Here is a 14348-nt window from a genome sequence, read left to right on the forward strand (position 1 = left end):
AGTGGAGTTATGGTTCAAGTGATAGAGTGCCAGGATTGAGGAAAAAAGCTTAGAGATAGCACCCAGGCCCTGAGGTCAAGTCCCAGTACTGGCAAGAAAAAGATACTTACTGTTAAAAAACTGGTACCATGAGAAGAATCTACAATAAAACAGAGTTAAAAGATCATTTTAATCATCAACACAAAAACTTGTACTACATGACTACTCCTGTTTTCAGTTGAGTATTTCCTACCTTCAGTCCAAACTATGAAGACATTTAAATAAATATATCAGAAGAAACACTTCACTGTTGATTTCCAAATTACATTGATATTAAGTAACTTCTTGAAAAAGAATCTAAATCTGGGAATCCAAATTTCTGTGATTTTTCCCGAGAATATTGTATTATTTTATCAATATCTAATACCTTGTAAGCATTCAGGAGAGGATAGAGAGACTTAAAGAAAAACAAAGGTAAAGGAAAAAAAGTTTGAAGAGGGAAAGTAATTGTGATTTTTTTCCTTAATTTTCATTACATATATGTGTATGCATATATATACATAAGTGGAGATATAATCTCACAAAAATTAATCTGTCTAAAAGCATGTGAAAGACTTTATTTGAAAACAATTCATCAAATGACCACAAAGAAGGCCACACTAAAGCTACCAGCACAATTATGTTCATCTCAGCATTATTTACCATAGCTAAGAAATGGAATCAGTGGCTGGGAAGTTGGCTCAGTGGTAGAGTGCTTGCCTTGCATGTCTGAAGCTCTGGGTTCGATTCCTCAGCACCACATAAGCAAAAAAGAAAAAAGGCGGAAGTGGTGCTGTGGCTCAAGTGGTAGAGTGCTAGCTTTGAGCTGAAGAGCTGAGGGACAGCACCCAGGCCTAGAGTTCAGGCCCCATGACCGGATCCAAAAAAAAAAAAAAAAAAAAAAAAAGAAATGGAATCAGCCCAGATGCCCCTCTGTAAAAGAACAGATCAAGAAAATGTGGTATATATACACAATGGAATTCTATGTTTTCATCAGAAAGAATGACATCACCTCAATCATAAGGAAATGTAAAGACTGGGAAAAAAAGTCATATTAAGTGAAGTAACCATGGTTTCCCTCATTTGTAATAATTAGTATATGTCTAGGATAGTTCTAGCAGAGGATCATAATAGCTCATTTGCTATATACATATGACCATATAAAATGATGCTAAACAAAATGAACTCCAAGATAGGAAACCAAGAGGTCTGGGGCTGGGGGTGTATTTTGTTTTGTTTTGGTTTTGTTTTAGTGTACTGTTTTGTTACTTCTGTTTTTTCTTTCAGTTTTTTCCCTTGTTTATCCCCTATTGTCACTGTTTTTTTATTTCAGTACCCTTTGTCTTGTATATAAGTTTGTCTGATTTGGGGAAGGGGAAATCACAGAAATGGAGAGACAAAGGACAAAGAGAGAACCAATGCAACAGTAGTACTCACAAGACACTATGTTGGAAATGAATTTTACAACTTTTTGGGGAGAGGAGTGGGGGGGAGGAAAGGAGGAGAAAAGGAGAGAAGGGGTAACAACGTTTGACAGAAAAAAAAAGTACTCATTTCCTTACTTATGTAACTGTAAACCCTCTTTACATCACCTTTACAATAAAATTTTGAAAAAAGAAAAGAAAACAATTTGTGTGTGTGTGTGTGTGTGTGTGTGTGTGTGTGTGTGTGTGTGTGTGTGTGTGTCTATGTGTGTGTGTTGTTTAGTTTTGATCCAGGGTCTTGCTGTGTAGCATACAAATTAGCTTCAAATTCATGATCCATGATCCTCCTGCCTCAACCTCCAGAGTGCCCAAGGTGTACACCACTATGCCCAGCTTTGAAAGCAGATTGTATAAAACTACAATGACCTCATGATAGAGATTAAGAGAAGAAAGCTGTCCTTTGATGAAACCAGCCTTCAGGGAGGTAACAACCTTAGCTGTCCAGGGCCCCACTCTGAACAAAACTATCATTTCCTTTCCTAGACAGAACACAATGCTACCTCCTCTAAGGAGCTCATGCTTCTTTTTTCTGCCAAATCTTTAACTCCAGTTACTGAAATAAAAATAAAAATTTGCGTGTATAAAAAGAAAAATTGTCAGGCCCTGATTCTTCTCTTCTCTATCATCTTAGCTACTCAGACGGCTGAGATTCAAAGAATGTTGGTTAAAAGCCATCCTGGGCAGAAAAACCTGAGATACTCTGTGTCTATTTAACTAGAAAAATGTTGGGCTGGAGGCTCAAATGGTAGAGTGCCAACTAAGCAAGCATTCGCCCCTGAATTCAATTCTGAGTCCTAACCAGAAACAAAAACCCAAACAGAAAAACTGAGTTGGGTAGTGTTGCCAGATTCAACAAACCCAAAAGCCATCCATTTATATTTGGATTTCAGATTTAAAGAGTAAGTGATCTTCTATAATACTTTCCTAGTATTTGGAGCATATGTAATTTTTAAATGTGTTATTTAAATGTAATTCCAATGGAATGTTCTGTATTTCGTGTGGAAGCCTGAGCTGGACACTAATTTCTCACTCCTATAATCCTACCCACTCAGGAGGCTGAGAGCTGAGGATGGTGGTTGAAACCAGCATAATCAGGAAGGTCCATGAGACTCTTATCTCCAATTAACTACTAAAATTGTAATTATAATTATAATAAACTGCTGGATGTAGATGTATAGCTTAAGTGTTAGAGTGCCAGCCTTGAACAACAACAACAACAAAAAACTAAAGGACATGTCCTGAGGACAAGCCCCAATATCAGCACAAAATAACAAACAAACAAATAAATAAGATCAGCATGACTGGGCTGGGAAGGTGGCTCAGTGGTAGAGCGCTTGCCTTGCATGCCTGAGGCCCTGGGTTCGATTCCCCAGCACCACATAAGCAAAAAGAAAAAAGCCGAAAGTGGCACTATGGCTCAAGTGGTAGAGCACTAGCCTTGAGCTGAAGAGCTGAGGGACAGCACCCAGGCCCAGAGTTCAGGCCCCACAACTGGACCCCCCCCCCAAAAAAAAAGATCAGCATGACTGTGCCCCACCCCCATTGAACAAAACTTGCGTTAGGCAAAGACAGAGCAGGTGAAGACATAGTGTTTGCAGACAGACACTTGAGCTCCTCTCTGAGGCTCAAACTTTACATTTATAAGCTTCAGTCTCTTCTGCAACAGAGCTAGAAATCAGAGTTGAAGCCTCTTATAAATCATCATCATAGGGAGCACAAATTACCTTTGTTTGAGGAATGAACTGCCATAATAATCCAAAGATGTAAAATCAAAACAAGCTAATCATTCAAGATCAGAATTCCAGTGTTAGTAGGAAGAGAGACAGATGTGGTGGCACATGCCCGCAGTCCCAACCTTCAGAGAGGAGGGAGGATTGCTAAGTTTGAGGGCACTTTGGGATGGATAGGGAGGCCCTGTTGTAAGTTAGTAAATATGTTAGCAAGATACACAAGAGAGTCCAGTGTACAAGGAAGAAGAAAGGAACTTCAGTGCACTTATTTGTTTGAAAAAAAGCGTGGATAAATTGTTTGTTTCTCCTTTTGTTTGGTTTGATGTAGTGTGTGTGTGTATGTGTGTAAGAGAGAGACAGAGACAGAGACTGAAAGAGTGTGTGTGTGTGTGTGTGTGTGTGTGTGTGTGTGTGTGTGTGTGTGTACATGCAAGCACACACTAGCACTAGGTCTTGAACTCTGGGTCTTGGGTTCTCATTGAGCTTTTTCACACACAGCTGGTGTTCTACCACTCAAGCCACACTTCCCAGTCTAGCATCTTACTGGTTAATTGGAGATAGAGTCAGACTTTTTCTTCCAAGGCTGGCTTTGATCTATAATTCTCAGATCTAAGCCTCCTGAGTAGCTAGAATTATAGCCACCTGCACCTAGCCTATAATTTTGGGGACTGATCTTAAAAGTTAGAAAAGGACTTTATAAAAGAAGACAGCAAGATAAGAAAGAGAAGAGGGGGTAGAAAGAGGGTAACCAGGATCTAAACAAGAATGGAAGGCAGCACCTCTGAAGGCTAAGCAGCTGAAGCTTTAGATGAGTCCTGCCTACATTCTACAACCCACTGCTGGGCCCAGGTATAACCATCAGGGGGTCACCTTTCCCCCAGACCCACAAGAGAAGCTTAAAGTCGTCTAAGAGCTTCTGGATTTGGCAAACATTCCAGGATCTCAAACCTCTATTGGGGCTCTCTCCTATGCTGTGTGAAGAAAGTCAGTACCACTGTAATGAGAGATTTAACTTACCTAGTGTCTCTGATCTTTGCACCCAAAGCTTCTGTAAGGTTTTCGCCTTGTCCATGGTTTCATAAATGTCCTCTGCCAGATCCTGTATCTCTTTTAAAAAAGCCAGGCTGTTGATCTTTGTGTCATAAGCTGTAGTTTGGAACCTAGACAGACTTCAAATAAATCAAATAAATACAAGTGTTGTACAAGAATGCTTTCACAGAAATAAGTTTCCCCCATATTTTGAAAGTTCAAAAGTTCAAGAGTTTTCAACTAAACTTGTGCCAAATTACACTCCTTCCACCCACACTGGAGAACCTTAACCATCATCCAAAACGGAAATTATCACTTAAAAAAATTCAAGCAAGGTGCCAGTGGCAGGCAGGAAAGTCTGTGAGATTCTTATCTCCTGTTAAGTACCAAAAAGCCAGAAGTGGAGGTGTAGCTCAAGTGTAGAGCATAGCCTTGATCACAAAAGCTCGAGCACATAGAGCGCATGCATGTGCGCATACACACACACACACACACACACAAATTAATTTAATATTAGAAAATAGTTCTTCTATTTCATTAGGTGTCAAGTTCCAACTTTCATATGTTCACACTAAGCACTTAATTTGATTTTGTTTTTGTTTTTGTTTTCTTTTTTGGGTCCGGTCGTGGGGCCTGAACTCTGGGCCTGGGCGCTGTCCCTCAGCTCTTCAGCTCAAGGCTAGCGCTCTACCACTTGAACCACAGCACCACTTCTGGCTTTTTTCTTTTTGCTTACGTGGTGCTGAAGAATCGAACCCAGGGCCTCATGCATGCAAGGCAAGCGCTCTACCACTGAGCCACCTTCCCAGCCCCTTGATTTTGTTTTTAACTATATTTTTTCTTTTCTGTTTTGGTACTGGAGATCGAACCCAGTATATTACCCTTGCTAGGCAAGCACTTTGCCACTGAGCTACATCCCAGCCCATGGTTTTGCTTTTTTTTTTTTATCATATATATTGTAAAACACATTTTATGCAAAACAATCAGCCTGGAGACAATAAATATCACTCCAGAAAACCCATCCATGCTTGAGTGCCTTAGCACATCGACTTAAAGTCTTTGGAGACAGAGATTCAAGCTAGATTTCCAGGGTACTGCTAAGAGCAAGAGGCAGATGGCACCTTCTCTTTTAAGATGAAAAACAAAAAATAAGATTCTGGTTTGCAGTGCCAACCTGATGTTCAGTTAAAGAAGCAAGAGAGCCCTATATGTAAATCTGAGGTCCAGAAGGGCTCTAGTGTCTATCAGTTTTTCTCCCCCCTCTCTTTTAGAGTCTCAAATTGCAATCCCCATACCTCAGCCTCCTGATGCTGAGATTACAAGTATGAACCATCATGCTCAGTAACTATTAACACATGTAGTCTTCTTCATTTATCTGAATGATTTGTGTTTTACATGTGGTATCCCTGATTGCTTCAGTAAGAAATATTTTTCTCATTTATTTGCCATTTATTTTATTTTAGTATTGAACAAAGTTACTACTACAAGATAATAGCTGATGTTAGCGAAATGAGTCCCTTCCTATAGCTTAGTCCTCTCCTTCTCTTCTCCACAGCTTAGCATGCTCCCTTCCTAGGCAACATCAGGCCCAAGTAGTAAAGGCAGTAAATAATCAGCCTCCAGCCCCCTTTACCTTGGGAGGCACTTCTCTGGGGCAGCTACCACCATATAAGGCAACAAGAGCCCCTTAGAGTGACCTTCAGGTCTGGACAGCTGCAGGACCTGTTATCTACTATTTGGACAGCCATAAATCCTAGTCCACTATGATGAAGCCCCTGGCCCACATGTCCACACCAGGGTCTTTGCCTCCTAGTCCCTCCTAGCCCCTCCTAGTCCCTCCTAAACCTCCTAGGTTATATAGGTCACCCCAGACAATAGCTGGTGCTTCTCATTCCTCCCTTGTGAGAAGGGGTCTTGCAACCCCCCCCAACCTCCCAGCAATAAACTTTTCTTTGTTCTCTGTACCTGGATGTCTGCATGGTTCTCTGGCAAAGTCTAGGTAATCTAATTGAGCTAACAGCTGAACTCCAAGAGATGGAAACAAGAGGTTTTTTGTTACTTTGCTTTGTGTTTTTGTTTTTATTTTTCCCTTTGTTGTTTTTTTTTTATTTCTGTACCTTTTGTATGTAAGTTTAACTATTTGGGGGAGGGTAAAGGGAGCACAGAATTAGTGAGACAAAGGGTGAACTAATGCAGCAGTGATACTCACTAGACACAATGTTGAAAATGAACTAGATAACTTGCCAGGGAAGGGGGTCCAGAGGGGAAAACTAGGAGAAAACAAGGGAAGAGGTGTACAAAAAGAAATGTATGCATTACCTGACTTATGTAACTATAAACCCTCTATAAATTATCTTTACAATAAAAATAAATAAGTAAAAATTTATATCCAGAAGTGCAAAGAGCAGAGAAGAATAGTAGAGTCTACAAATTCTGATCCTAGAGTAGGTGAACAAACAAGCAGCATATGATTTTAAAGGGATTTTCTTTCACCTTTAAAATTCACCATGAAATGGAAATGCATTCCTTAGAGGGGTCAGAGTCACACCAGGTCACCTTAGAAGTTTGCTGAAAGCAGTGACTCTCACAGGCCTTGTCCTACAAGTTCTCACTAGCTGGGGCTGGAGGCTGTTGGCAATCTACCTTGTAACCCACTCTGCACACATATTCCAACATGTACAGACAATCCATGACTAACCCAACACTGGGGAAAATACAGACACTAATTCCAACTAACAAATGACAAAATTGCTATGTTTTTTTTAATTTTACAAATAGCTTATATGGAAAAATTTTTTACTGGTACACAAGAGAAAAGTATTGTCCTGATCTTGGAAATCAGCACTGTGAGGCTGTTTACATCTTATCTCAAAATCTGTGGTAATTTATTCGTAATCAATCAACTAATCGGGAATAAAGTAGGAAATCAGACACAAGTTACTGACAACTAGGAACTTTGAATTCAGTTGAATTTGTATTTCCAAAGCAGGAAGGGGGGAAGACCATAAATTTGAGGGGAATTTTTCCTAACCCTTTAGCCAAGAAATTTTCAGAAATTTCAGAAATTGTCTTTATTTCACAAATTAAAGAACTTTGAAAATGCTTTAGCGGTTGTAAATATGTAAATATCCCATGGAAAAAAAAATAAAGCTTGAAGACAAAGAGTAAAAAGAAATCCCTTCTCTAAACATTGTCATTTAATTCTCCTAACCTATAAAGAAGTCAGAATATGTTCTGTAAACACTGATGAATAAAATAAGCTCAATGCCCTCCAGTGTATTTAGAGATGAGGAAATAGGTCAATTTTGTTTAAAGCAAGGAAACTATCTGCTGTAAAGCCAAGTCTAAGACAGAGATTACCTTCTTTGACACCTATCTGTTAGGCTCCAGGGAAACTAAACTTATTAAAGCAAGGCCTTCCACTTGAAAGAGTGAGGATTGCAAAAGCACAACAAGAAATCAGCTATTAACCTTGCATTAAAAGCTTAAAATTACCTCAGACCTCTGGAATTTATGAACCATGATCCAAACTCTCTGGCCTCACCCAAACTAGAGATTTACTTAACTGCCAGGTTATCTGATTTTAGAACCTGCTGTAATTCAAGAATAGTTCCCCTGTAATAATGAACCAGTTTGTGTTCTTTTTCTAATTATTATTTCCAAGGTACTTCAATTGGTATTTAGCCAGAATAATAATGAACATCATTCATGTAAGGTAGTGTTTAGAGCAGGAAAAAAGAAATACCTAGAAAATTCTTCCTTAAACATTGATGCAATTTTGGCCAATTGACTTCAACAATTCATCCAAAAAATCACACCACGATCAAACAGGATTCATGTCAGGGATGCAAATCTGGTTCAATATACACAAACCAATTAATATAATTCATCACATCAACAATAGCAATGATAAGAACCACATGGTTATCTCAATAAATGCAGAAAAAGCATTTGACAAGATCCAACACCCCTTTATGATGAAGGCTCTCGAAAACCTAGGAATCCAGGGAACATTTCTCAATACATTAAAGGCTGTATATGACAAACCTACAGCCAGCATTATACTTAATGGTGAAAAACTAAAGCCATTTCCTCTTAACTCAGGAACAAGACAAGGATGTCCACTCTCTCCACTTCTCTTCAATCTAGTATTAGAATGCCTAGCTACAGCAATAAGACAAGATGCAAACATAAAGGGGATCCAAATGGGGAAAGGTGAAGTAAAATTCTCCCTCTTTGCAGATGACATGATCTTGTATTTAAAGAATCCCATAGATCCACTCCCAAATTACTCAAGCTGATTCAAAACTTTGACAAAGTAGCAGGGTATAAAATTAACCCTCAAAAATCAATGGCTTTTTTGTATGCCAACAATGAGAAAAGCGTGCCTGAAATCAGGAAAGCACCTCCATTCATAACAGCCCCACAAAAAATAAAATACCTAGGAATTAACTTAACCAAAGAAGTGAAGGACCTCTATGATGAAAACTTGAAAAACCTGAAAAAGGAAATACAAACAAAACTTAGAAAGTGGCAAAACCTCCCATGCTCCTGGATTGGAAAGATCAACATTGTGAAAATAGGAATACTTCCCAAGGCTATCTACAAATTCAATGTGATATCTATCAATATTCCAACCTCATTCTTCAAGAAAATAGAAGAGGCAATCCAAAAATTCATTTGGAACGATAAAGACCCCAGATAGCAAAATGATCTTCCAAAGAAAGAACACTGCTGGAGGAATATCAATACCAAATTTCAAACTCTACTACAAAGCCATAGTAATCAAAACAGCTTGGTACTGGCACAAGAACAGACCTCAGGACCAATGGAATAGAATTGAAAACCCAGAAATGAACCCACAAACCTATAGCCATCTAATCTTCGATAAGGGAGCTAAAAAAATAGAATAGAAGAAAGACAGCCTCTTCAGTAAATGGTGCTGGCAAATTGCTTAACAACTTGTAGAAAACTAAAGCTAGATCCTTATATATCACCCTGCACCAGAATCAACTCCAAATGGATCAAAGACCTCAGAGTCAAAGCAGACACTGAAAACATTACAGGATGGAATAAGAGACACTCTAAGTCTCCTTGGCACAGGCTGAAATTTTCTTAATTGAGACCCAGAAACACAATAAATCAAAGAAAGGTTGGACAAATGGGATTGCATGAAGTTGCAGAGCTTCTGCATGGCAAAGGACATAGCTAGCAAGATCAATAGAAAGCCCCCGGATTGAGAGATCTTCACTAGCCATACAACAGACAAGGGTCTCATATCGAAAATATACCTGGAACTCAAAAAATTAAATGCCTCAAAAACAAATCCTCAAAGAAACAAATGCTCAATTAATAAGTGAGCCAAAGACTTAAAGAGAAACTTCTCTGAAGAGGAAAGAAGGATGGCCAATAGACACATGAAGAAATGCTCAAACTCTCTAGCCACAAAAGAAATGCAAATCAAAACAACATTGAGAATAGCTATAATCGAGAAATCTAATAACAATAGATGTGGACAGAAGGGAACCTTACTTCATTGTTGGTGGGAATGTAAACTTGTTCAAACAATTTGGAAAGTAATATGGAGGTTCCTCAAAATATTCCACATAGAGATCCCCTATGACCCAGCAATCCCACTTTTGGCATTTACCCAAATGATTGCAAACAAGACCATACTAAAGCTACCAGCGCAACTATGTTTATTGCTGCATTATTTACCATAGCTAAGATATGGAACAAACCCAGATGCCCCTCAGTAGATGAATGGATCAATAAAATGTGGTATATATACACAATAGAATTCTATGTCTCCATCGGAAAGAATGACATTGCCCCATTTGTTAGGAAATGGAAAGGTTTGGAAAATATTATAATAAGTGAAGTAAGCCAGACCCAAAGAACCATAGGTCCCATGGTTTCCCTTATTTGCAATAACTAGTAATGTCTGAGACAAGCAGAAAAGGTCAGATAAATTGATGTTAGGTGAAATGAACCCTAAGATAAGTATTCAAATTTTTTTTCTTTCATGTGAGTGTTTCTAACATTTTTATAAGATGATTTTTTTTGTTGCTTTGTATGTCCCTCCCCCACATATAACCCCTGCTTTCATTGTATTTGATGTTGGTATAATTTGTGGAGGGGAAGGGCAAAAACAAACCGTTTAAATAGGGATACAAGTGGACCCATTGCAACAATGAGATGTACAAGTCCTTATGTCGAAAACGAACTTTACAACTTTGGTGAGGGGGGCAGGGAGGGCAGGGGGAGAGGGGAGATGGGAAGGGATGGGAACGGGAAACAAAGGAGGAGGCAACAATGCTTGACAAGAAATGTACTCATTATCTTGCCCATGTAATTGTAACCACTCTGTACGGTATTTTCACAATTAAAAAAAAAATCGATGCATCTGCACACACACATATGTGTGTTGGAGTCTTTGTGTATATGTGTGTATGTGTATGAAATACAGTGACAGAGAAAAAGTAAAACAGATGGGAAAGAGAGATAAAGAAAAAAGAGCAGGGGCTGGGGGTTTAGCCCAGCGGAAGGGCACCCGCCCAGCTCACGCAAGGCCCTGGGTTCCGTCTTCAGCCCTGGAAGAAAAAAAAAAGACAGAAAAGAAAAAAGAGCAGGTACTGAAAGAAAGAGATTGAGGAAAGAGGAAGAGATCAAATTCTTATGTACCAGGGAAATCCCAAACCTGCCATAGGATCAGAGAGAGATCAGTGAACAATTTCCTCTTCCCTGGGTCCAGTTCTTCATGGGGACTTCTATCATGTGATGCTTGACCTTGCCAAGTAGAAAAGCTTTGTAAATGGAAGGTGTGACACAGAAGATTAAAATACTGGAGGACAAGAGCAGGTGAAACATTTCCCCTGGTGAAATGTTTAAACTGTGTAATCTCTCAGACAAGCACCAAAAATCACCCTTCAAAGCCCAAGTCCACAAAAAAAGGAATAAATAAATAGTCACAGTAGAGACACCCAAGCAATCCAGAAAGGGATCTGAGGATACCGGAATTGGGAAAGGCTTTGGGAATCTTGTCCAGGCTGTCTCCTCAGTTTTCAGATGAGGGAACTAAGAACTAAGAAACAGTGAGAAGTCTCCAGGATGTTCACTTCACCGGGCGGCACCTATTTCTCTGTGAATAGGAATGGAGGGCAGTGGTGACATTTTAACTAATGCCCACATGCATTAGCACTATGGCCACTATAGACTGCAGTTAGCCTATCATTCCTATTCATTGTATAGCAATTTTTACATTTACAAATAGAACAAGTTCTTACTGAGTTAGGATTATTTCTGACACAACCAGACCCTCAAAAGCGGAAATAATTCTCTTGGGAATGCTGGGTTGTACCTCACATTCCTACCAACGCCCACCAGGAGCTGTCTAAGGGGAGCATTGTACCAAGAGCCAGACTGGCCAGGGCTCTCAGCCTGAAATGTTCACCTTTAACTCAGTGTAAGGGCTTATGAGGGAAGCCTCTAATAAATTAAATAATATGTCATGGTTACAGGGCTCAGTACAAGTCTAGCAAGGATTAATTCCCAAGCCCTCCACTAAGTCACTAAAGGACTGGGGAATAAACCCTAGGACCTTTCAAAATTGGCTTTCTTCAAGCAGAGACCACTGTTTCTTGAGGGAGTTACTGGATGGTATGAGCACTGTTTCTTGAGGAAGTACTATCTGCCTACAATAGAAGAAAGATTCTTGACTATGGGACAGGCAGGGACTATAAACAGAGAAAGGCTGGAAAGACATTGAGGATAAATGGTGATCATTGTTGAAGGGCCTCAAGGAGTAGGAATGAATCCACAAGAATGGAAGAAATCCTCTACTTCCAGTGTCAGTCTTTAAAACAAAATCTTTGGCTGGTACACGATCTCAGCTCTTAGAAGGGAGAGATCTGACTAGAGAATCAACATTCAAGGCTAGCTCAAGCAGAACTATTAACAAGACCACATATCAACACACAACAGTGGATTGGAGGTTCACACCAGTCATTCCAGCCATGTTGGAGGCATAACTAGGAGGAACACAATCCAAGACTTACTCAGACCAAAAAAATAAATAAATAAGAATTAAGGAACTCATGCCTGTAATCATAGCTACTCAGGAGGCTGAGATCTGAAAGATCTTTCTTGGAAGCCATCCTTATGAGAAAGTTCTGTGAGGCACCATCTTCAAAATAATCTGCAGAAAGCAGGATTGGACGTGTAGTTTGAATGGTAGGGTGCCAACTGAATAAGCAAGCTGAACAAAGACAAGGTCTTAGGTTCAAACCACAGCACCAACTTCAAATTATACCTATGTTGAATGACATCTCCTTGGCTGAAGGAAGAGGATTCAACTACTCCAGAAGAAGCTCAAACCTGGGCAAAGAAGATTATAAAACAAAGACTATCACATTTGGAAGGCCCTCTAACCACTGAGTAGTAAACTAAAAAGCTGAAAGGCCGGGCAACAGTAGGTGATCATCAAGTTAAACATCGCAAATAGCACTGGAGAAGGCAGCAAGGTGGGAAAGATGATTCTCAACAGATCTGGAATATTTGAGATTGGGGGAAAAGAAAAATATTGACAATTAGGTCATGAAAACAGTTGAAATTGTTGGGCATATTTTTGGAAAGAACATTTTGAGAAGTTGAGAGTGAAAAACTAAACAGCCCAATAAGATGAGAGGGCCCAAGTATGGACCAAACTCTGCTTTCTGAAGATGACTGACAGCAAAGGGCGGGGGGGAGCAAAGAGGGGAGGAGCACACTTTGCACAGAAGCGTATTGCAAAGCATTTTCAACTTCCTTGGGAGCTATTTGTGTGATCACAACCTTCTGTGGGAATATCCTCTTAATCTGCTCTTGGTAAGGATTCTGTGGTTTTGCCCTGAAATCCTCTTGTTGGAACAAAAGAACAAAGGGAGGAATGAGGAAGCTGATTTTCATAAGCGTAGCCCACATCAGATGACCACTAGGGCTTAAACCCAAAGGGAACTTTCCCTGGAGGCTTAGAAAAATCATGGAAATTTATGAACTAAGTTGGTCATAATAATGTCTCACTAGAGTTAACATGAAGACATTTGTCTTTAGGATTTGCTTGTTGCAGGAATGAAGTTTTTATTTGATAGGCCAGAACTCTGCCAGTTGAGCCATACCCCTAAGTTTTTCTTGATTAGTTATTTGTGGGATAAGGTCTCATGTTTTGGCTAGGTATCAGATTTAGGCTAGCCCTGGATAGCCTGAATCCAATCTTCCTATTTGTTCAATTACACAGCACAGTGCCCACTTTATTGGTTGGGAAGGGTCTCATGAACTTTGTGCCCTGGTTGGTTGGCCTCAATCTGTGATCCTCCCAATCCCCTCTTCCCAAGTATCTAGTATTACAGATGTGATCAACCATGCCCAACTTGTTTTCCGGTGGTTTTTGTTCGTTATTGTTGTTGTTTGTTATTTGTATTTTTATGGCACTCGGGTTTGAACTCAGGGACTCAAGCTTGCTAGAGAGACATTCTACACTTGAGCCAGTACACCATTCGCTTTTGAATTAGTTATTTTGCGATAGTTTTGGTTTATGCCAAGGCTAGACTGGACACAATCTCTTCTATTTATTCTTGTAGCTTGGAGGACAGGTATGTGCCAAGGAGCCCAGTTGAAGTGGAGTATAACACATGTTTCCTTGTAGGATGGCTTTGAAAGTGACCTACTGATGTCTGCCTCCAAAGTAGCTAGGATTATTGATATGAGACACTGTACTTGGTCTTTCAATATTTTTAAATTAAGACAATTACCACACCAAAAAAAATCAGAAGTGAGTATTTGCTTGTGACTTTGAGTTTCAACTTTGAATTCATCCTTGAAACAGAAAACATGCTTGGTTGTAAATTGCCAGAGATAAACTAGACATTATATTTCTTCACTAGTTCCTTATCTTTCTCTGTGTTTCACCTTTTTTTATCATACCTCTGAATATGAGTACTACTAGACACTGGGAGTCATTTTAATCTTTATTCTCAAACTCAAAGACTGAGAAATGCTGGGAAATTATTCAGTTAACAATCATTATGAGAACAGGTTATGAAGAACTATC

General features: G+C 39.5%; 1 protein-coding gene across 1 annotated transcript in view; it reads right to left on the minus strand.

Moving 5' to 3' along the window:
* The window catches only part of Abca13 (ATP binding cassette subfamily A member 13), a 395335-nt gene that overhangs the window by 353830 nt on the left and 27157 nt on the right, over positions 1–14348 (minus strand). The window contains exons 4-5 of the mRNA XM_069996010.1: positions 4250–4401; positions 111–139 (exon numbers count right to left, since the gene is read on the minus strand). Coding sequence (XP_069852111.1) covers positions 111–139; positions 4250–4401 — 181 coding nt within the window. The remainder of the gene's footprint in view (positions 1–110; positions 140–4249; positions 4402–14348) is intronic.

Source organism: Dipodomys merriami, unplaced genomic scaffold, assembly GCF_024711535.1.
Source record: "Dipodomys merriami isolate MVZ:Mamm:240054 unplaced genomic scaffold, mDipMer1.0.p SCAF_5, whole genome shotgun sequence".
NCBI classification, from domain to species: Eukaryota; Metazoa; Chordata; class Mammalia; order Rodentia; family Heteromyidae; genus Dipodomys; species Dipodomys merriami.